Source organism: Oculina patagonica, chromosome 6 (genome assembly GCF_052425735.1).
Source record: "Oculina patagonica isolate OP01 chromosome 6, crgOcupat, whole genome shotgun sequence".
NCBI classification, from domain to species: Eukaryota; Metazoa; Cnidaria; class Anthozoa; order Scleractinia; family Oculinidae; genus Oculina; species Oculina patagonica.
In genome coordinates, this window is record NC_135763.1 from 9,461,736 (window position 1) to 9,483,522 (window position 21,787).

Consider the following 21,787-nt stretch of genomic DNA (forward strand, 5'->3'; position numbering starts at 1 on the left):
TTAGGTGTCGGAGAGACGTTTGGGTTCATTCAGACCAGGAATTTGCCATTAACTACAGCAGTTTCGAATTTGCCAAAACTTTGTGACTTTAATGACAACAATTCAATATTTACGGTTCACGCTATTTCGAACAAACGGTTCCAAAACATATAATTGTTTGGTCAGATAATTACATGTAGCAGAGTCACTGCTCTAATTATAAGTTTCTCTTACATCTATTTAGCCTGGGTTTTTCCTGTTGTTATTAATTTTTAAACTCTGCTTACGTATTCAAACACGTTAAGAGCAAGCTTCTTATAACGAACATTCATTTCACTCTGATGAAGGTGGACAGATTAATCCGTGTACAAAACAAACGGTTAAAATACCTGATATAATTGTTTGGTCAAATAATTACAGTCATGTACCAGAGTCGCTGCTCTAAGTTACTCTTACATCTATATATTTAGCCTGAGTTTTTTCCGTTGATATTGTGAATCTTTGCTTACGTATTCAAACACATTAAACGCGAGCTTCGTTATATAGAAAAACCATTTCACTTTTTTTTGGTGGACAGAAGCCACCGAAAATTTAGTGGACATTAAATCCACAGCATGTCGAATGAATTTGAACTAAAATGATCGATGTTTACCGATTGCCACGGGCAAAGTACATTTAGTTAAATACAAAGTTTCATTTTAACACACCAAGAAACACCAAATAATTAACACAAAAAGAAGCTAAAGCTACAAATGATGCATACTTCCGTCATAAAGCATGACCAGCAGACGAATATCTTCACTACAAGTGTCCTGAAATAAATGGACTTTTATATGTCCGGAGAGGGTATCAAATGAAAGGAACGGGTATGCTCGTCGCCAAGTTTAGGGTTGTAAAATACTGATTTTTGTCTCACTTAAGGTGGATTTCCACTGACGCGTAATTTTTTACGTGCGTTTACGTGAGTGATAAAAAATTTAGAGACAATGTATGAACGGCTTGCGTACACGTTTACGCGAGTCGTTCATACATTGTCCCTGAAGTTTTCCACGCACGTAAACGCACGTAAAAATTTACGCAATCCATTCCATTCGAGCCATCCTCAGCCAAAAACACTCGTTAATAGTTTCAGTGCTCTGATATAGCAATTTATAATAACTATAAGGAGGTTTCCAGCAAAATTTATAAGCATTATAAATTAAAGTTAATGTGACAACCAAGACCCTTTACATTGTGTGACATACTATCCAGACAAATTTTGCTGTCACGCTCAAAGGTCATCTTTTGTTCACGTGCAAACAACATCTGATTTCACGCTTGGCCAATCATATGCCAGCTTTCACGCAAACAGTTCGTCATAGTGATTTTCCTCAGTTCATCCTTGCCATGTGCTTCAAAGCAGAGCTTCTCACTTAGCCTGCTACAAAATTTTTGTGTCTTTTTCTTGGTCGTGGGTTGGGAACATTAATGCGAAACTAATATATATTGTGGCTGTTCAAAAATCAGGTAAAATCCGTGACAAAGCCCATTTAAGTGAGTGCAATCAAAAAACCCCTGGTTGCCTATGCTACATTTTTGATAAGACTAAATCTGCATCTTGTGCAGAAAGCAATGTAATCACCTGGGCAGTAGGGGTACTTGTTTTTTATACAGAGAGGCACCGTCCCTTGGTCCGAAACCTTCACCCTTTCATATACCAATTTTGACACAAGAGGTGATCCATTCGTATACCTTGGATAGAATGTGGTACCCTATATTGCAGTATCTCTTCTGTGGTACACCCACAGAAGGGATATTGCAACTCTTTGCATGATTTTTCCCTTGAATTACCCTTTAAATACGGTGGGTTTGGATCTGTTCAAGATACTTTGTAACGCCCTCCCCGTCAACTAAAGAGAGTTCCCCCCTCCCCCTGGATCAATTAGCAACTGTAGTATCAATCAATTTCTCCTAGCTTTTAGTCCGAATCAATTCATGATGAGGGGGTAAGTGACTGGATGCCAGTTATCCCAAGCATACAGCACTCTTTCTCTGGGGTTGTAGTCCAGCATGTAGTTGTAATTGTACTGGCTTGTGAACTGTATGTTGGGGTTCCACTGTGTTCCTGTCTTGGTGTCGTAAGCATAGTTGATGGTAGTAGGATTGGCGATATAGCTGTCGGTACAGTAGATCACTCCACAGGCCACAAAGGCATTGCCCATAGCACTCATTGGTTCTGTATGAAACAAACAAACAAATAAGAAATGAAAAAACAAACGGTAACAAAACACGCGAAGCTCGAATCCGTGTTATAAAAACTTCCAATTTCCTTCATTTTTACTCAACGCACTCAATACATACCGAGGAGGAAATTTTATTTTTCATGTGATTTTACCATGTCTCGCAAGTTCATTCTTGGGTCTTCAGTACCCTTAAACAGAATTTTATTTTATGGTTTGCTATGCTGTGCAAAACGTCACATTATTCGACGAAGGAGAACGCATACTAATAGGCTATTTCCGAGTTACCTTTGCCTCTGTTTTAAAACGAGTTTACGAGCGAAACCATTCAAATGAAAATGAGTTTGATTTGCATGAAAATGGACCGGTAGGTGAAACTCATTTTCATATGAATGGTTTCGCACGTAGACTCGTTTTAAAACAGAGGCAAAGGGTAACTCGGAAATGGCCTATCGCGTCGTTTTTTTCGAACTCAGTCACGCGGGTATCGGTCACTAGGCTCGGCGATTTCAGACTTTGGACGCCATCATGGTTTGGCTGGCCGCCTGGCCGATGGAAGCCTCGATCTCATGCAGAACAATATGGCGGCGATTTTGGAATCGCACAAATGTGTTTTGATTGAAGAAATGGCCGAAATGTGTACCTAACGTTAAAATAATACCGAAAATGACATGTAAATCAGAAGGTTTTATCCAGGGACGTAGAGTTTTATTCCGCCATCGAACGTCTTTAAAATAGTGGCCGTTCGTGGAAAGTTGTATGATGAGCTTCTTAGCGGCCAAGCGACGGGAACAGGAATTTTTGTTTCTCGCTAACACAACAACAGCGGTGAAAAGATAACAGGCTCAGAGCTGGGAAACCATGTACTTTCGATGAAAAGAGATGAGCTGAGTGAAAAGGCGTCTATCATACTGCTCTGAAATTTCATAAACATTATACCGAGATGGAAGTATAGTAGCCTGAGACGGGTAAGACTAGCGTCTCCATTAGTTGCCAGTTGCGCGGCAGCTTGAAGTCAGAGACGTTGTAATGGCATTCAAATGTTTGCACGGACTAGCCCCAGCATATCTGCGCAGCAAATTTAACAATTTGACACCAGTTTTTATGCGTCTGTCCTGTTATTGATGATAAATTGCGTCATAACATTGTTAAAGTGTTGTAGATCCACGAGCCGCTAGGCGAGTGGATCTACAACAAACTTTGGCAATGTTATGACGAAATTTATCATCAATAACAGAGCAGACGCATAAAAAACTGATGTCGATTTGTTTTTTATAATAAAAAAAGACAAAACTGATTTTGAAACGAAGGAAAGAAATGCACGAGGAAGATGCGCCGTGCCGTACGGCCGCAGAATCTAAATTTCGTCGCTTTAATTCGGAGAATCATAGGCTCATAAATTGAAAGTTTGGTAAGAATGCGGCCAGAAATACAAGAGAAAATTCGAATTGTTCAACTAACCTTTAATTCAGTGAAAAGTGTTTACAAAATAATCCGCTAAAACACGGTTCATCTTCTTAATTTCATTGACAGCACACATTCCCGCTCAACGCTGATTTTCAGGTCTGAATCCTAAATAAACATCCTCATCATCTTTTCGCTCTCAGGTTGCAATGGTTTCTTAAGTTTTTACCGGTAAATTTTAGATGATTTTCTAATCGATGACTTCTAGTCTCGTGGAATAATTTTTGTTTCATCAAGAATACAGCGCTTAATTAGTGCTGAAAAGTTTGACAAAACCTTCGCTGATTGCGTCAGCAACGAGTTTCATGCGTCTGTACTCGTATTGACAATAAAAATTAGGCAATCGGCGCGCGAGAATTTGCTCAGTTATTGTAAAATCATTGTTTGAGCTGATGTCCATTCTCTCAGTACTAGACAGACACAGAAACAAGTTGGATGTACCGCTTTTCAGAACAGCTACCGGCCAGCAGTCATTTGTATACAGAGCGGTAAGTACGTTATGTATGGGGAACTATTATGTCCCCAATATAATAATTAGCACTATACTGTACTTGCTTAGTATATTAATTAGCACTATACTGTACTTGCTTAGTATATTTGATGTCCTCTATTTGCTTAATGTACTCTAGTGTCTTGATGTACTCTAGTTCCTTGCTGTACTCTACTCGCTTGGTGTACTCTAGTTGCTTGATGTACTTTAGGTGCTTTATGTACTCTAGTTGCTTGATGTCCTCTACTCGTTGGATATACTATATATACTCTACTTGCTTGATGTCAACTGGAGTACATCAAGCGCGTAGAGTACATAGAGTACATCAAGACACTAGAGTTAGTGCTAATTACTATATTGGGGACATAATAGTTCCTCATACATAACGTACCTCAGATAGGCTTTTATAGATTGTGCTCCTAAAAGTGGCATATTATGCTACTAGCAGTGCTCAAAATTTTGCCAAATTATGCAAAAATTATGCCAGAATTCCCAAATTATGCTTCTGATTTCCGAAATTATGCTCACAAAATGACGTAGATTTTATACATAGAGGTGCGCAATAACGACACCAAATTATGATGTTTTTTAAATAAACTGTTGTTGTAAATTTATTTGTGTTTATGGCAGTTTATCACGGCCGTCAGCTGTCCAAATTAGCTGCTCGCATCTCTAAACCGTTTGTAAAATGCCTCCAACGACTTAACAATCACAATTGTATAGCTAAAACACGCATTGCAAGAACAAACTACCTAAATTTCATTTATTTCTGTAGAAAGTACACCATATTTACTACATTTTATGAATTTATGCTCCAAAAAGTGCTAAAAATTGCTAATTATGCCGTGGCAGTGCTCGTTTCACAAATTATGCTTTTTAGCTCCAATTATGCCAAAAATTATGCTAGCACAATCTATAAAAGCCTAACCTCAGAGCTACTCGGCTTTGGAATGAACTACCTCGGACTCCAACAGATGTGAATAGTTTGACTAATTTTAAGGCTGCTATTAAGATGTCGCGCTTGGAAGAATTTTATAGTTTCTAGACCCTTTACTTTTTTACAAGCCATGATAGTTTTTTTTTTAAATTATAGCTTTTGTACTGTAATTGTTACTGAAAACCGTTTTATTGGAGTGACAAAGAAAGTTTATATATTTATCTCTTAAAACATCATACATTTTAGCGCGTAACATCGCGGTCTGTTTAAAAAGCGCGCTAAATTGTTGCCTTTTTAAATCGCGTGTAACAGCTTTGACTATTTAAATGATGAAGGCTTAAGCAATAGCCGGAACGTCTTTAAAAAAGTAACGTCAAAAACGGTCAGCGACAAACCTTGAACAAACTAATGAAGATGAGTTTTTCAACAATGACACGAGCATGGGAAAACTCATCTTCATTATTTCTCACCGAGCTTAAAATTTACCATCTTTATTATTTACAACACACTTGAACAAACTACATCGCTGTCTATTGTTACGAATCTTGCAGTATTTTAGTGAACCCGTGAAAAGGAAAAAAACGAGTAAAATTCAAATGTTCGGCGATACTACCAATTAAAATGTCTTATAAGAGAATTATTATCCGACATTTCTCTTTTTTGAAATCCTGACTTTGAACTATGTTTGTCGCTCTCGCTAGGTCATAGCGAGTAAAGCCTTTGTTACTTGTTTAACTGGTCTTTTAGATATTTGTACTCGTTTGTCGCGTTGTTTGTACTCTAGCCCTTAGTTTCCAGAATGAGTTCTTACCCGTAACCAAACTGTAAGTGTGGGTTATGACGTCATTATCGATTTTCGATGCATACAGTCGTCCGTTATCCGCAGTGTTACCCCATAATACCCACAACCCCTGCTCGTCAACTGCCAGGTCCACTCCACTGTATCCACCCCACTGGTAGCCGATTTGCCTTGGTGCGTATCCGTCGAGAGTGATCTGGGTCTCGAGGCTTTCTGTGAGCAAATTGTACTTGTCGATATATTGCGTATCGGCCCTGTTATGAAGGGACGGAAAACCGACAAGTCATCAGTATGTTTTCCTGAATTTAACTGGTTCAAAAACATCTGCTTAAAATTTAATTTCGCCTGCTAAATCGTGCTTCCTAAGATGTTATTAACTTTACGTAATCTTTACATAATATTTAATTTATCCACTTCCAATTGTAATATTAATCTGTTAGTCTAAAAGATGTGAGCTGAACTTTTTACAGGCCTGAGATAAAAGCTTTTTTTTTTTTTTTTTTTTTTTTTTTTAATTGCAAAACACAGAAAAAAAACAACTTACAGTTCAACTACTTACATTGCTTACGGGACAATTACCTACATCACTTACTGGATAATTACTTACAATACAATTACTTACATTACTTACACTACAATTAAGTTACATTGTACTAATTAATTAATTAATTAATTAATTAAAGAGACTACTTACTACTACTTACATACAATACACGTTACTTACAATACTAACAAAGTGCAACACTTCGGAGCTAAAAGCTAGCGCAGGTTACATCAGTTACCTGTTGTAGTACACGTATGATCCATACACCACTCCGCCAGTTCCGTCCCACTGATGAGGCAGTGTGTATGTTTTACGGATCACTCCAGCTTTGAATTTTTCCAAGTTTTCATACTCTTTGACGACATTGTTTGAGATGTGACTGTCCATGACAAAAATGGTGTCAAAACCCATAACTCCTAGCGGGTCTTTCATCCAGGCTCCTTGTGCGTACTCCCGAGTGTCATGAGTGACTGTACTGCCCACAGCCGTGATAGTAGAACAGTTTACTGCGGAGGAATCAGCAATCGTTTAAATCACCCAATTATAAATAACGTGTGAATCTAGTACAAATATCCCGTCCCTGATCATTGCTTCTTTATAAAGGTTTTATAATCAGTTACTTCGTAACCATGGAAACAACATGACGACAGCACGCGCAACACTTATTTTCCTTCTCATTCTCCGCACCTTCGAGCTCTTTCTCGTCCTCCTCTTTCGACCCTCTTCCTTCTCCTACTTTCCCATCTCCTCCTCGTGTCTATAACCTCAACCCCCCCCCCCCCCCCAATTCTCGCGCCAGCACATCTAATATCATCACGTCAGCTATCGGTATAAGTAAACGTCGTGTTATTTGGCAACTTGAGCTTGGGTTCAAACGTCTCCCTCGTTTTCTCACGGAACACCCACAGCTTTATTAACGCCACTGCCCACGGCAGAGTCCTATTTAATCTCAGCTGAAAGCGCTTAGGGAAGAGACTTTCTTTCCGTAGTAGGAGTGCGCAAGAGTCCACTGGCTCACAATCTCGAGTCCAGAGTCCGCCGGATCCTCGGTCATGGGTAAATGAAATTGATCAGGTCGTTGCCTGGCAAGATATTCTAGTATTCCGGTTTAAATGCACATGCTTAAAGGACAATTGAACCGAAATTTCAACATTCTTTGCTTTGCAACAAAACACTAAAAAAATACATTATTAAGGTGATTCCCTAGTATTGCATTGCGCATCCTAACTGCGCAGAATTTTACGCGTAATTAGCGCGCGCACATAAACAAAATGGCGGCATTCTTCTATGCAGCTTGGCTCGCGCGAGAGAGAAATCATCGTTTCCTCGAAAACGAGTTCGGTGACCCATCATTTTTTGTCTCTTAGTTCGAAAGAAGCGATTAAATTCTTTCTATGAAATGAATACAAATCAACTTCTATGGTAGAATAATACATTATCACCGAAAACGTGTACTTTGCCAGTACTTGCAAAGGAAATATAAGAAATAATATGGTAAGTACAAGTTCTTCCTGCTCCTAAACGAATACGATGACCCCCCTTTTTTACTCGTGAATGCATAATGAACGAGTATAGTGGGGAAGTTGAGCCATCCGTCCATCCTTCCATCCATGTTAACATTATGCAAATTAGGTATGCTCACGGGCGCTTTCTAAATTTCGTTTCCCTCGGCTGTGAATAAAAATACAGCTTTACAAAGGTATCATTTCAAAGAAATAAGTGTAGAAAATACTTCACCCCTGTAAATGAGAAACAATCCTTTCCCAAACGATGAAATATTGCCTTTTTGCGGGCCCAAGAGAGGCCCGCAACCCTAATTTTGACAGTGACCAGCGGATTGCGTATTACGCGTGCGCGCCACGTTTATAAAGGCTATCTGCAAACCGGAAGTTGAAAATTTTGTTCTTCCACTAAGAACGATCGGAATGCAAAAAATGTGTCAATCACGACAGTTTGTCGTAACACCGGAAGAGAAAAATCTTGTCTCCAAGAGCGATAAGAATGCGAAAAATCAACAGTTTGTCACATTAGATCGAGGCTTCTGTCGGAAGATTGCAGACATTACGTTTTGCAGACGTTGTTTTATAGGTGTTGCTTTTGAGAAGATCTGCTGTGATTATATCACAGATAAACTACGGCAAAGCGAATGATTCCAACAACGGTTATTCTCGAGAAATTCCTTATAACACTGACAACAAAGCGAGTTTGCCGACGGAGGAAAATCAGTTTGTCGAAACACCGAAAGTTGAAAATCTGTTCATCAAGACGATAAGAATGCGAAGAATGTGTCAATGTCAACAGTTTGTCACATAAGATCGAGGCTTATGTCACATGGAAGAAACATTACGTTTTGCAGACGTTGTTCAGGCGTTGGTTTTGAGAAGATTTTCTGTGATTGTATCACAGATAAACCAGAGCAAAACGAATGATTCCAACAACAGTTATTTAATCTCGAAAAATTCCTTACAACACTGACAACATAGCGAATTCACCGACAGAGTAAAATCATATCTTAGTTGCACCGCGTGCTCGATTAAATCATGCATTCCTCGCGTGACGCGTTACTTTTGTCCAGTGATTTGTCAATTATCAATCCGTAATCTTCCACCATGAACGGTTAATGCAAAAGGATCCGAAAATGTATTGTTCAAACACTGGGAAGTTGAGAATTTTTTTCCCTCACAAAGAACGATTAGAATCCGAAAACAAAAGTTTTTTTGAGGCCCGCACTTTCTAACCTGTGGTTACCACTAGTCTTACATAATAATCGCGAACATTCGGAAACGATGACCAGTGACTTTATGTATGTGTTATTAAAAGACTTGGAAGGTTAGAGCACGGCACGATTTATTAAAGGATAATCAGTAAAAGAGTAGCGAAACTTTATACAAGACATATACCTCTTATTAATCGAGCTCGAGGTCCGTACTGTAAAATACGGACCAATTTTTTTTTCGTCGATTTATGGCCCAAGCGCGAAGCGCTTGGGCCATAAATCGACAGGAAAAAATTGGATCCGTATTTTACTGTACGGACCGAGGAAACGAGGTTAATAAGATATTTATTATATCTCTCACTCTGGAGAAAAGAAAACATTTCAAGTCAAGCGTGCGGGAAGCGGCTTCGTTTGACTGACGTACGTCAAAGGCGAAAGGACGAGTGAAATTCATTGGCTTTCGTAAACAATTCGGCCGTTTAATAGCTCGATTGATAAGCGTATAAACATAATTTGAATCCAACATTCACTACTTTATTTCTGCAATTAGTTTTACAGTAATTTCAGTGACAGGATGAAAACTAGATACAGTGCAAGTTTCCTTTGGAATAACTTCTAAAGTTTTTTGCTTGGCAACGAAAGTGCCGCGATTGACAACATGTTTTAGCTTATCAAACTTTCGAAAACTTATAGAAGTGTTTCTGGAAAATACTGAACGAGAAAACACGTATAAAGTTTGAAGGAACTACTTGAAAAAAGCCTCAGATATCGCCGTCCACGTAATGCTAAGTTGTGTCTTCCCTAGAGGTGCTAGGTGCAGCTGATTCATAAAAATGACTTGGCACGGGTTGCTCCCGGGGTTGCTGGATATTAAATTGGAATGTTTGCCGAAGCAAAGAGCGACGGCATTCTGGCTTGAATACTAAAACTGCTTTGGCTGACTGACATTGTAGTCTGGTTGGAAAAAAAGCTCTTTAAGGCAGCGTTGAATTCGTTGAAAGCTTAAAATGCTGTCTGGCTCGTACTCAGCTCCGTCGTGTTTGCGTACGTCTTTGAAAAACTTTCCGAGGAGCTTATCGAGGACGTCAGCAGGTACGGTTTCTACATGAAATGTTCCATCAGTCTGCTCTTGACAATAATTTTCGAACCGTTTCCATTCACTTTTCGTCTTCTTGACCGTGTTTACAGATTTCTCGGCACTGATGAAACCTTCAAGTTCTTGACTTGAATCGTGCTCGGGTTGCTCTAAGTCCGCCACATCAGGGAAGGTTTCTCCTTCCAACAGATCACAAAACTTGAATTTAAAGTTCGGTAGACCTTCTTCGCTTCGCCTTTGTTCCTCGCTTTTTTCCTCTGACTGCGAACGTTGTAGGAAGTTTTGAAAATCTTCTTCGCGACACATTTCAACTTGCAAAGGCGTACGGCATCAGGAGAACTCTCAGTCAAATTTCGCGGGCCGTACTGCAGAATACGGCCCGTAAAATTGACCAATCACAGCGTGCGTACTATCTCAGAGATATAATAAAGATATGTATATAATATCCGTGGGAAAAAAATAAGAAGAAAAAAGAATGTTAGCCACAGGGTATGAGAGTCGATCCCGGGTCACACGCTTTAGAACGCAGAGCTGTACCACTGAGCCATCGGTTTGATGAAAAAAGTAATTCTTATACCTAAGCGACCTGTTATATGTTCACCCTCTTTAAATAAAGTTGACTATTATTATTAATCCCTATAATGAATATTTTCCATCGATACTATACTGTTCAAAGGAACGATTCAAATATATCTAACGCATTCACGAGTAGGTCATAGACCTCTTTGATTATTTCAAAATTCAACTTCCCTGAAGGTAAACAACCAACTGGCAAAGTTTGGTTGGAAATCTATGAGCAGTTCTATTTCAAGGGAATTACCTTAAGTTAACTTAAGGAAAAATTTTGCTTTCTGAGCCTTGAAGTGCGAAATACAGCAAAAACTACAAAGATTTCCTTTCACATTTGGTGAGAATATTAAACCAACGAATTGAAATTCTTATTAGGCATGTTTGACAAGCCATATCAACGAACAAAAAGTGTTTATGATCATAAGAAATATTTCAGCAAGTAATTAGCAGTTTCTAACCGGTGCAAAATCCTTTCTTCCATCGTAATACCCGATTTCCTCTATAGCGCGCGCCTGCAGGGAATCACGGTAGTTGTATTCATCGTTGCTGAGTCTCGCGCAGGGTTTGATGAATACAACTACCGTGATTCCCTGCAGGCGCGCGCTATAGAGGGAATCGGGTATTGAGATGCCTCGCGAGCTTACAGCACAACAACAGTGACGTCATAATTGGTGTTTTTGCAACCTCGCTGGGGACGAGGTTGGTGTTTACGACAATTTTCGACAATTTTCTTGAGCGCTCTACGATTATACAGGTCAAAACTGATAAGCATTTTTAACTTGACATATTTCTGCTGTGTAAAGTATAATTACCTTGAAACTTCGGAATATGTTTATTTGGTTCTTAATAAGCACTTCAGTTTAAAATTAAAAAAAATCGAAATTTCGGTTCATTTGACCTTTAAGTTCTTAGCGGAAGTAAATCAAAGCTGAACACACAATCGAGGGATGGGAGCTCGAAGTTGTCTAAAAAAATAATGTTGTGCGAGAAAGAAAAAGGAGGAAGAGTTAGATATTGAGTGTGTGGTGCTTTCGAAGGGTCTCTTTCTTCAGTATTCCACTATATATCTGTGTGCGTGTGCTCGTTCGCACGTTGTTTGTACAGGTCGACTAAGAAATGTGCAAGAGGTACAATGCGCGTGCAAAGCTATTGTTTCCGTTAAACTCTTTTTGTTTGGCGACGTTGTCGCTGCTGTTAAATACAGTTGTTTCAAGAAAGGTTGTCATGCATAAGCGTAAAAGCGTACGCGACAATATCGACGAAGATTTGTGCGATTTCTCTCAAGGAAGATTGAGTCTTGATTCTCTCATTATGCATGTTCACCTTAATGATCCTCTTTTCGAGGGCTGGTTAAGTTGCTTAAGTACTGCATAAGTGACAATGACACAATGGTTGTGAGTGGCAGGGAAGCGCGACTTGGTTCTAGGGGCCCAGGAGGGGGCGCTCCTGGAAGGAGTACAGATCAGGTGGTACCGGGAGTAGCCACCCTGGGCTAAATGTTCTAGACCTGCCGCCAGGGCTGAGGCCACTATCCCACAGTCCCGTGGGATTATGGGAACCAGGAGGAGGAGCGAGACATTAGAGCTAGGATTACCTATCAGATAACTAAAAAGTAGTCTCTGAATAAAGTCGGTTACTGAGCCAAATGTGCGTAGCTGTCTTGAGTGGTTTCTCTTGGGTCTTATTATTGCGGTTTTCAGTGAAATGCGAACTCTGAAATTCAATCCTCAATTTTTTGCTGCCGTCAATCATCTTAGCGGACCATCTCGGGAAACACACGTTCACTTCAACTGGGTCAAAAGATCACGTCTCTCGATTGTGATTGGTAGATTTCGATCCATTTTGTTTGTTTCTGTTTTTCATGGTTCGTTAGCTGTCGCCATAATTATGATTGACGGCAGCGAGAACGCAATCGTTAGTTGGATTTTGAATTTCAGAGTTTGCATTTCATTGAAAACCGCAATAACATCAGTTTATAGTTACAATAAACTTAAACAAAAAAGGTCTTTGAAAATTGGTCATTGCGGAAAACAACGCTAGAAGTACCAAAAAATAAAACAAATATATTCACTTCTTACCGTATGTTTCACACAATTGGCCAGTAAATGCTGCAGGGCAATCACAGATGAATCGTTTTCCATTCGTCTCACAGTTTTCTCGACATGTTCCTCCATTAAGGCACGGCTGATCACTGCAACAACGGTTGATACACTGGGTACAAGGAGACGAGGAGGACGCAGTCTGGTTCAGAGAAGGAAATAGTTACATCTTGTTTGTATGGCAAAGTACAAATTTTCCCTATCATCCCCTAAAAATTTTGTCAATTACTATTATTTTAGGAGAATTCCAATTGGTGATCATGTCAAGTGTGGTATTCAGACCTCATGATCCACTGCAGTCAGTAGCTTGGTACATTTAAGGAGGCATAAGATACTGCCTGGTGAAAGGATAAAGAAAAACACAATGGTGTGCGTAAAATATATGTAAAATAATTTTCTTTCCCCTTCCCCTGAGATCTTCTTACCTTAACACTGTAGTCAATAACCACATCATAGTACTGTGAACCTTTCATTGGCTTCAGCGCACCGGGCTTTAGATGTCTGTTTTCTTCATTCAGCTGACAGTTGCTCTGATTCACATTCGTCAGGAAGTTGAACGAGATGCAACGACAGTTTGGTTGACATGACTGATAGCAATTCAACACTCCTACCACGGACACATTTTCAAACACATGCCCAATAAGAGCTTAACCATCGGCCATGTTCTCTCCAATAACGAAGCGAGATGTAGCAGAACATTTTCCATTCCTGCAAGTGCCAGAGATGACTACGATGCAAAATCCAGCAGCTAGGAACAATGGGATAATGATCCTATGGAGACAGGCTTGAAATTTTCCCCTAGCAAAGTAAAGGTTATAATTTCACTGAAGGTAACCGAAGATTAACGAAGTTTTCCTAGGATTTCCAAGGAAGATCTGAAGATGTTTCATTTTTCGGCCCATTCAGCGTTTAAACATTTAATACAAACTCGTTAAAAAACATGACGTCATCGATATCTTCACGACTTTTCTCAATGATAAATCTTTGATAAAGATACCTCTGTTGCTATGAAATTGCATGAAAATGCTTAAAAATCTTGTATTACCTTCAAAGGTAACTTAGCATATATTTAGGGAAATTTTCTTAAGTAATAAGTAATTTTTCTTTACTTACATCATCTCAACTTGGTAAGAAACTTGCCGATGTTGAAGAGATGTTTTGTTTTCCTTTGTAAATAATTAATGTCCTTCTTGTGTGAAGATGTTTTTCTTGTGTCTTGTCAGTCGAAGACTAAAGATAAGAGAGAAATTAAAATATATATATATATATGGGTCGCACTCTGCGGACAAGTTTGGTAACATTTTGTGGATACCCACCGAAATCCTCAGAAAATTACCGTCCATTTGCAATTTACAAGATCTCTGTTTTAATGTTAAAGTATTTTGTGGATTAGCTGCGCGCTGTGCGGAATGCAGCAAGATTCTGCACCACTTAGTGACTGCTGCTACTACTTTACTTTATTGGGAGGGTTTCAGCTGACTACAACCTCTAAGTTTCATCAACTATATAGCTAAATAGACCTTATCACGGTTGTCGACGCCATCTTGAAGGCTAGAAAACACGGTTAGAAATAACAGTGTTTGTATGGGAATCCAACGGCAAATATCTTTTTCCAAAATTGAATTCTGGACAACTTATGAATGTAAAGTTAAGATACTAGGCAAAAGTCGTTATTCGCCAAGTTTGAAGGTTGTCGCTGGGCTAGAAAGCGTTCAGTTACGTTTTTATTTTCTTATACATTTGTCTTTATTTTTTCCCGCGAACCGCGTCAATTTGCGGAAAAAAATATAAACAAATGTATGGAAAATTAAAAACATAACTGAACGCTTTCTAGCCCAACTACATCCTTTAAACTTGGTGAATAACGACTTTTGCCTAGTATCTTAACTTTACAATTCATAAGCTTCAGTATTTAAGTAAAATTCGACGCGGTTTGCGGTTTTGAAGCGTATTTCTGTGCGGTTTTGCGATTTTCGGACCCCCCCCCCCCCCACCTGTCCGCGGGTGCGACCTGCGCCTTCTATAGTAAACGAAATAGATATTTTAATCAATAATAAAACCTAAGAATTGTAGAAGTATTTTGTTAGAAATTATTAAGTTGTACCAACTACAATAAATGCCTTACACACTTCGCGTTTTTGTTTTCCATTTCAGTCATTGATGATTTTTTTTTTTTTTTTTCAAAAAAAATAGCTGACACAATAGGGCCTTATTGGCGAGATGTTTCCAGCGAAACGTTTAAGGAGGGCAAAATTTCAAGGAACCTTCACAAAACCATTAACGGACGAAAGAAAAAGCGTTTTTCTGAAAAGCATAGTTTGTTTCAATTTGTCGAAGCAAGGCAACTTCACTTTGCATTCTGTTTTCGACCTATCTTGAATCATCCAAAAACATTAGAGGGTCTCAATGGGGCTAACCGTTTGCCGTAAAACGGCCAAAAATTTACTAGCCGTTTGCCGTAAAAATTGAAAAGTTTTAACCGTTAGCCGTAAAATATGTTAACCGTAAAAAACCAGTCAGTAATTTTAAATAAAACATACACTTCATCGTCCCAGAGTGGTCCTAAAGCCAAAAATATGTTTTTGAATAATGGAAATTTTTTTTAATTAACTTTTAAAAACAATGGAAATTAATTTTTAACTTCTGTTAACCATAATGGAAAAAAATTGACCGTTAGTCCGTAAAACAGCTAAAATTTTAACCGTTAACCTTAAAAGCCACCACCCCATTGAGAGACCCTCACAGTAGGTGACCTTTGTTAAAAGTTTAAAAAGTGAAAGTTTGAAAGTGAAAAAGTTACCGTATTTTTAGTACGGCTAAAATTTCAACTTATTACTATATAGCGAACTAGTATTAAAGAGGATATGTCACGGTATTTTAGGCAATTTTATTTATTTTCGTTAAAAAAGAGCTTTAAACTTTAAATTGGCAGAGCAAAAGAAAAATCGCAGCCACATAACAAACAAGGTTACGAGCATTGTTAATGACACTTTCATACAAATTGAGATAAACTTGAAAAAAGTCGGGCCGACGTTTTTCAAGTTTACCCGAACGCAATCCGTTTTAATTCTTAAATAGTCGGTCAGTGCCAAATTGCCTAAAATTGCGTGACATATTCCCTTTCAGGGTGGCACACCCAACAGATCTTTGTTAATAATTAAATGAACCTAAATACACCTGGCAAACGATGTGTTAAAATATGTTTTTTTTCTTGATGATGCAAAATATTCGACAGAAAAATCCTAGTAAAATCGAGCAGTTTCAGTATTCCTTTCAATAGAGGAGAGCAAAATTAAAAATTCCCCCCATATGTTATGAAGGGTAGCCTGAAATTTAAGTGAAAAAACTCGGAGAAAAATGGAAAGAATTTATCTTCTCGTTGATGCTTTCTTGAGACTTCTCGAACTGAAGGCTAGCCTGGTAGAGGGTTAAAAACTAAAGCAAAAAAATAAGAAAAGGGAAAAGCGAAACTGAGGGAAAAATGGAAAGTCGAAAGAGGTGGGTTCCTTTCACGTCCATGATTATTTACAAACAATTGATGATTATCACTTAAAATGACTCAATTAAAAAAATAAATTTAGCTTCACAACATAAAAAGTAATCACCACTTTTCCAACAACGTCAAACTAAACGAAGCAGTTGAGCTATGATTGCACAGCGACGCGCGTGCAACCTGCATGTTTCGAATGGGGCAAACTTTGTCAAAACGGAAAAAACTTTAGGTTTTGAACGCTCACACGGGACCGGCTGTTAATAAATCGGTCCCGAGTAAACATATTTTTTGGAACCGGTCCCATCTGTGGCTTCAGATAAGAATAAATTTCTCTGTACATGCAGAGATATATATTGTGGACGTGAAAGCGAGATATTTTGCTTCTTGTCGTCCATTACCTTGCCTGCTGGAAGCGGAACGCCTCGTTTACTTCACACGACAGATTTAGGAATTTTTTTGCCTCCTTCAGCCCAAAAATTTTGGATTTTTTCGCATATTATCTGACATTATATTCATTTCCGTTATACGTTAGAAAATATTGTTGTACCTGAAAAGTGGTCTCTTCGGTTTGTAACACTCCAACAGTGTGATTCACAGCTTTGCCGGAACGACTTGAAGACTAAAATGATGTACGTGGGTATCACAACCGACGAAATGAAACAAATAAAAAGACCACAACTACAAAATTTACCTCATGCAGCTAAAGCAATCAAATAAAATCGGTTACTAAAGTGACGCATTGTTTGTTAAAAATAATTATCAATGTTCTCATTATGCTGGCGGTAACATGCTGGGGAAAGCATTGCAAGAACTATTCAGATTAGCCTGCGTGCTAATTTCCTTAAATTTTCGAAAATCTAAGGTTAGTCTGAAACCGCTTCGGAGAAATTTTTTTCACTTTGCAAAAAGTTGTATCTTAATATGCTGATCATTATTCAATAATAAAAAAGGGGGAAACCGGACTTGTTTTTGAGTTAAAAGCACTTAAAGCTGAAATTAAGGGTTTTTTTTGGAGGTAATTCCGTTGCTATGGTTACCACTGACGTCGAGAGAATAACCACAATTTGTTTATCAATGATTGGGCATTTGTTTGATACCATTTTTGCCGTGGTAACTGATAAATGTTTGTAGTACTGACAAATCAAAGTATGAGAGCTGGAAAGTGCTAGAAACTAATGTGAGCCTCCTTAAGGAGGGCAAAATTCAAGGAACCAAGCAAGGTCCACTTTTTTCACAAAACCATTTACAGGCGAAAGAAAAAGCAATTTTCTGAAAAACATAGATCGACGTTTTAGTCGTTTTAGTTTACGTGCAAAACGCGGCAACTTCACTTTGCGTTTTGTTTTCGACTTATCTTGAATCATTTAAAAACAGAAGGCGACCTTTGTTAAAAGTTTAAAAAGTGAAGGTTTAAACGTGAAAAATTTGCTATATTTTCAGTACGCCTAAAAATTTTAACTTATTACTATATAGCGAAAATATTGAAAGTGGCACACCCAACAGATCTTTGTTAATAATTAAATGAACCCAAATACACCTGGCACGCGGTGTGTTAAAATATGTTTCTCTTGATGATGTGAACAGAAAAATCCTAGTAAAATCGAGCAGTTTAAGTATTCCTTTCATTATAGGGGAGCAAAAAATTCCCCTAAATGTTATGAAGGGTAGTCTGAAATTTAAGAGAAAACTAACAAGGAGAAAATTTTCTTCTTCTACCCTTCGCTACTCCATGGTAAGAATTTTTCTTCTCGTTGGTGCTTTCTCGAGAATTCTCGAACTGAAGGCAAGCCCGGTAGAGGGTCTAAAACTAAAGCAAAAAGATAAGAAAAAGGAAAAAGCGAAACTGAGGAAAAAATAGAAAGTCGAAAGAGGTGGGTTCATTTCTCGTTCAAGATTATTTACAAACTAATTATGAACTAAAATGACTCAATTTTAACATTTTTTAGCTTCACAACATAAAAATTAACCACCACTTTATAAACAAGGTCAAACTAAAAGAGGTATTTGTGCTATGATTTCCCAGTGACTCGCTTGAAACCTGCAAGTTTCGAATGGGGCAAATTTTTTCAAAACAGACAAAACTTTAGGCTTTGAACGTTCATAAGGGACCGGTTCCAAATGGATCGGTGGCTTCAGGTCAGAATTTGTCTCTGATCAACCATTGTGCATGTAGATGTGTATATCGTGGACGTGGAAGCGAGATGTTTAGCTACTTACGGCCCATTGCCTTGCCTGTTAGAAACGGCAACGCTTCCAACGCCCGAGGAAGTTAGGAAATTTTTTCATTTCCTTCACCCAAAAAACTTAGGATTTTTTTTCGCATAATATCTGGCTTTAAATTGTATTCCCACCATACGACATAAAATGTTTTTATACCTGAAGAGTGGATCTCTTTGGTTTGTAACACTCCAACACTGTGATTTCAGCTTTGAGCGACTAGAAGACCAACCTAACTCGAAGAGAAACAAATAAAAAGACCACAATTACAAAATTAACATCAGGCAGCTTAAACAGTGAAATTAATTCGGTTATTTAAATGACGCATTGTTTGTTAAGATAATTTTTCAATGTTCTCATTGTACCGGCGTTAACCTCATGTTGGGAAAAGTATTGCAAGAACTATTCAAATTAGTCTGCGTGTAGCTGTATAAATAGGAGACTTCTGTACTGTCAAGAATTGTAATAACTGTCATGAATTGTAATACCTGTCGTAAATTGTAATAACAGTTGTCGTGAATTGTAATACCTGTCGTAAATTGTAATAACAGTTGTCGTGAGTTTTAATAACCCACTTATCGCAAATTGTAATAACATGTTGCTGTAATTTGTGATACTCCGAGCTGTCATAAATTGTCATTACCTATTGCCGTGTTTTGTAATATATAGTTCTTTAACATGAGAATTAGCAATCGTACAGAAGAAATCCCGTTTTCGTTTTAGTTTTTTTTGGTGCAAACTATGAACTGGAGAGTTTATAAGTAACCGTTGAAGCGCGCGCTGAAAAATAAGTTTACAAGAACGCGCGCGCATAGCAACCGTGGAGACTACCATGGCAACCAGAAAACTGTTTGCTTTCCGCCAAATCTGCGACAATCCAAAGTTTGTAAAATGTGTCATCGGCAAAGAAATGCTTGTTTGGATTCAGAGTGAAAAAGTCATTCTTTTTGTTTTCGGTGAACGAAAACTGCATGATTTGTTGAGAAAAGTTAAATGTCTTTTAATTAAAAGAAACTCTATCTTACTGATTCAAAGTTAAAAATTATCGAGTGCGAGAAAAGAAAACGAAAAACAGTTTTATAAACGTGAGCAAATCTTACCTTGTCGTTTGGCAGTTTGTGTAACATCCGATAACAGAAAGAAAACTGACAACGCAATAAATTAGACCTATTAAGTGGCAGATTCTCTTAAAGCGGTCCATCGCATTTCGGGTCTGAAAAAAGTTTTCCCTCAAACTTTGCCCAGTGAACTATCTTAGGTTGTAAGTAAATGCAACGACTTTAGTTTTTGGAAATACGTTAAAATATATTTTTTAGAGCTCTCAACAGTGAAGGCTGCAAAAGGCCTAATTTTGAGCTTGGCCAGAACGAGAAATTTCATAAGTTGACGAGCTCGCCGCTCAAAAACAACCAAACGCGCCAAATTATTATTATTATTCCTAAGTTAAGTGGTCCTTCAAAGGTTGGAAACGCATGTTAATTTTGATACATTTTGATTTACGGGTACGTGAAAATTTAAATATCAGCAACCGTTAGATCGCTTTTTGTAAACATGCAAAAGTATGGTGTCTTCACCGGCCTTTATTTCACGAGTCCAGACCAGACCATTCTAAATTCCAACTGAATTCTACTAAACAGATGTTAGGAAGCATAGAAATATAAAAATACCTTGCACTTTTTATCTTCCTTTGCCACAGCGACTTCGAACATTTCGTGCTTATGCGAGTATTTCATACACATTATGCAAATGAGCTTACTTACTCCCATAAGCACGAAATTTTCGAAGTCGCTGTGGCAAAGGAAGATAAAAAGTGCAAGGTATTTTTATATTTCTATGCTTCTTAGCATCTGTTTAGTAGGATTCAGTTGGAATTTAGAATGGTCTGGTCTGGACTCGTGAAATAAAGGCCGGTGAAGACACCATACTTTTGCATGTTTACAAAAAGCGATCTAACGGTTGCTGATATTTAAATTTTTACGGACCCGTAAATCAAAATGTATCAAAATTAACATGCGTTTACAACCTTTGAAGGACCACTTAACTTAGGAATAATAATAATAATTTGGTGCGTTTGGTTGTTTTTGAGCGGCGAGCTCGTCAACTTATGAAATTTCTCGTTCTGGCCAAGCTCAAAATTAGGCCTTTTGCAGCCTTCACTGTTGAGAGCTCTAAAAAATATATTTTAACGTATTTCCAAAAACTAAAGTCGTTGCATTTACTTACAACCTAAGACAGTTCCCTGGGCAAAGTTTGAGGGAAAACTTTTTTCCGACCCGAAATGCGATGGACCGCTTTAAGAGAAACTGCCACTTAAAGCGCTCAAGATTTCTACCTAGACATGTCCTCTTAAAGTTTTATTATAGTATAATTTTGCCATCTGTGAAGTATGGTATTATTTTGTGGGGTTCTTGCACTAATTCTGATCTTGTAAATTCAGTTAATAGTCTCCATTGTAGGGCAGCGAGAATTATATTTAATTTACCTAGGCACATGCCTTCAACTGAAGTTTTAACTTATGCCCAGTGGCAGAGCATATCATTACACTATAAAACAGACATCCTAAAGATCTTCCATAAAGGACACAATGATGAGCTGCCAGCACTCCTATCTGAGAGTATCTGCACGAGAAGACGAAATACATACTCGCTGCGGGGTAAGCACAGCCTCGTAGTGCCAAGATTCGAAACCAGGTATATGAAAGATTCTCTGGCACATAGAGGCTCCGTTCTGTGGAACATGGTCAGTTTTAAGGAACACGATTTTACTCAGTTGAGTAAAAAAGACTTGTTTTACCGTATAAGAACAAGAGATTATATAAAAGAATTTAAATTCGACACCATAACCGCCTCGAGCGTGCGCCGCAGAGATCGGAATTTTATATATGATTGATTTTTATACTATAGGACTTTTTTATTGTATTTTATATATTTTTAAGTATTTTAATTCATTTCTAGCTTATTTTATACACGACCCCACAAGCTACTCAGCTTTAATTTTTTATTGTGTTTAAATAAAGGTTACTACTACTACTACTACTACTACTACTACCTTCATGTTGATAACGAAATTTTTTTCTTCTCACGGAAAACGCATAGCTTGCTCGTTCCGCGAAAAAGAGCGAAGTGAAAGTATGACATCACAATAAGTGTTTATGACGCGGCGCG

At 38.1% G+C, this 21,787-nt stretch overlaps 1 protein-coding gene across 1 annotated transcript; it reads right to left on the bottom strand.

The window, feature by feature from the left end:
* Positions 1–1,423: 1,423 nt before the first annotated feature.
* On the bottom strand, positions 1,424–18,913 carry LOC144656722 (noelin-like). The gene is made up of 7 exons (XM_078516960.1): positions 18,783–18,913; positions 14,027–14,143; positions 13,339–13,711; positions 12,893–13,055; positions 6,671–6,938; positions 5,901–6,142; positions 1,424–2,194 (listed from the first exon to the last, which is right to left on the bottom strand). Exons 3-7 carry the CDS (start codon positions 13,384–13,386, stop codon positions 1,947–1,949), a joined length of 969 nt encoding a protein of 322 aa, XP_078373086.1. The 5' UTR covers positions 13,387–13,711; positions 14,027–14,143; positions 18,783–18,913; the 3' UTR covers positions 1,424–1,946.
* Between the last annotated feature and the right edge of the window lie 2,874 nt (positions 18,914–21,787).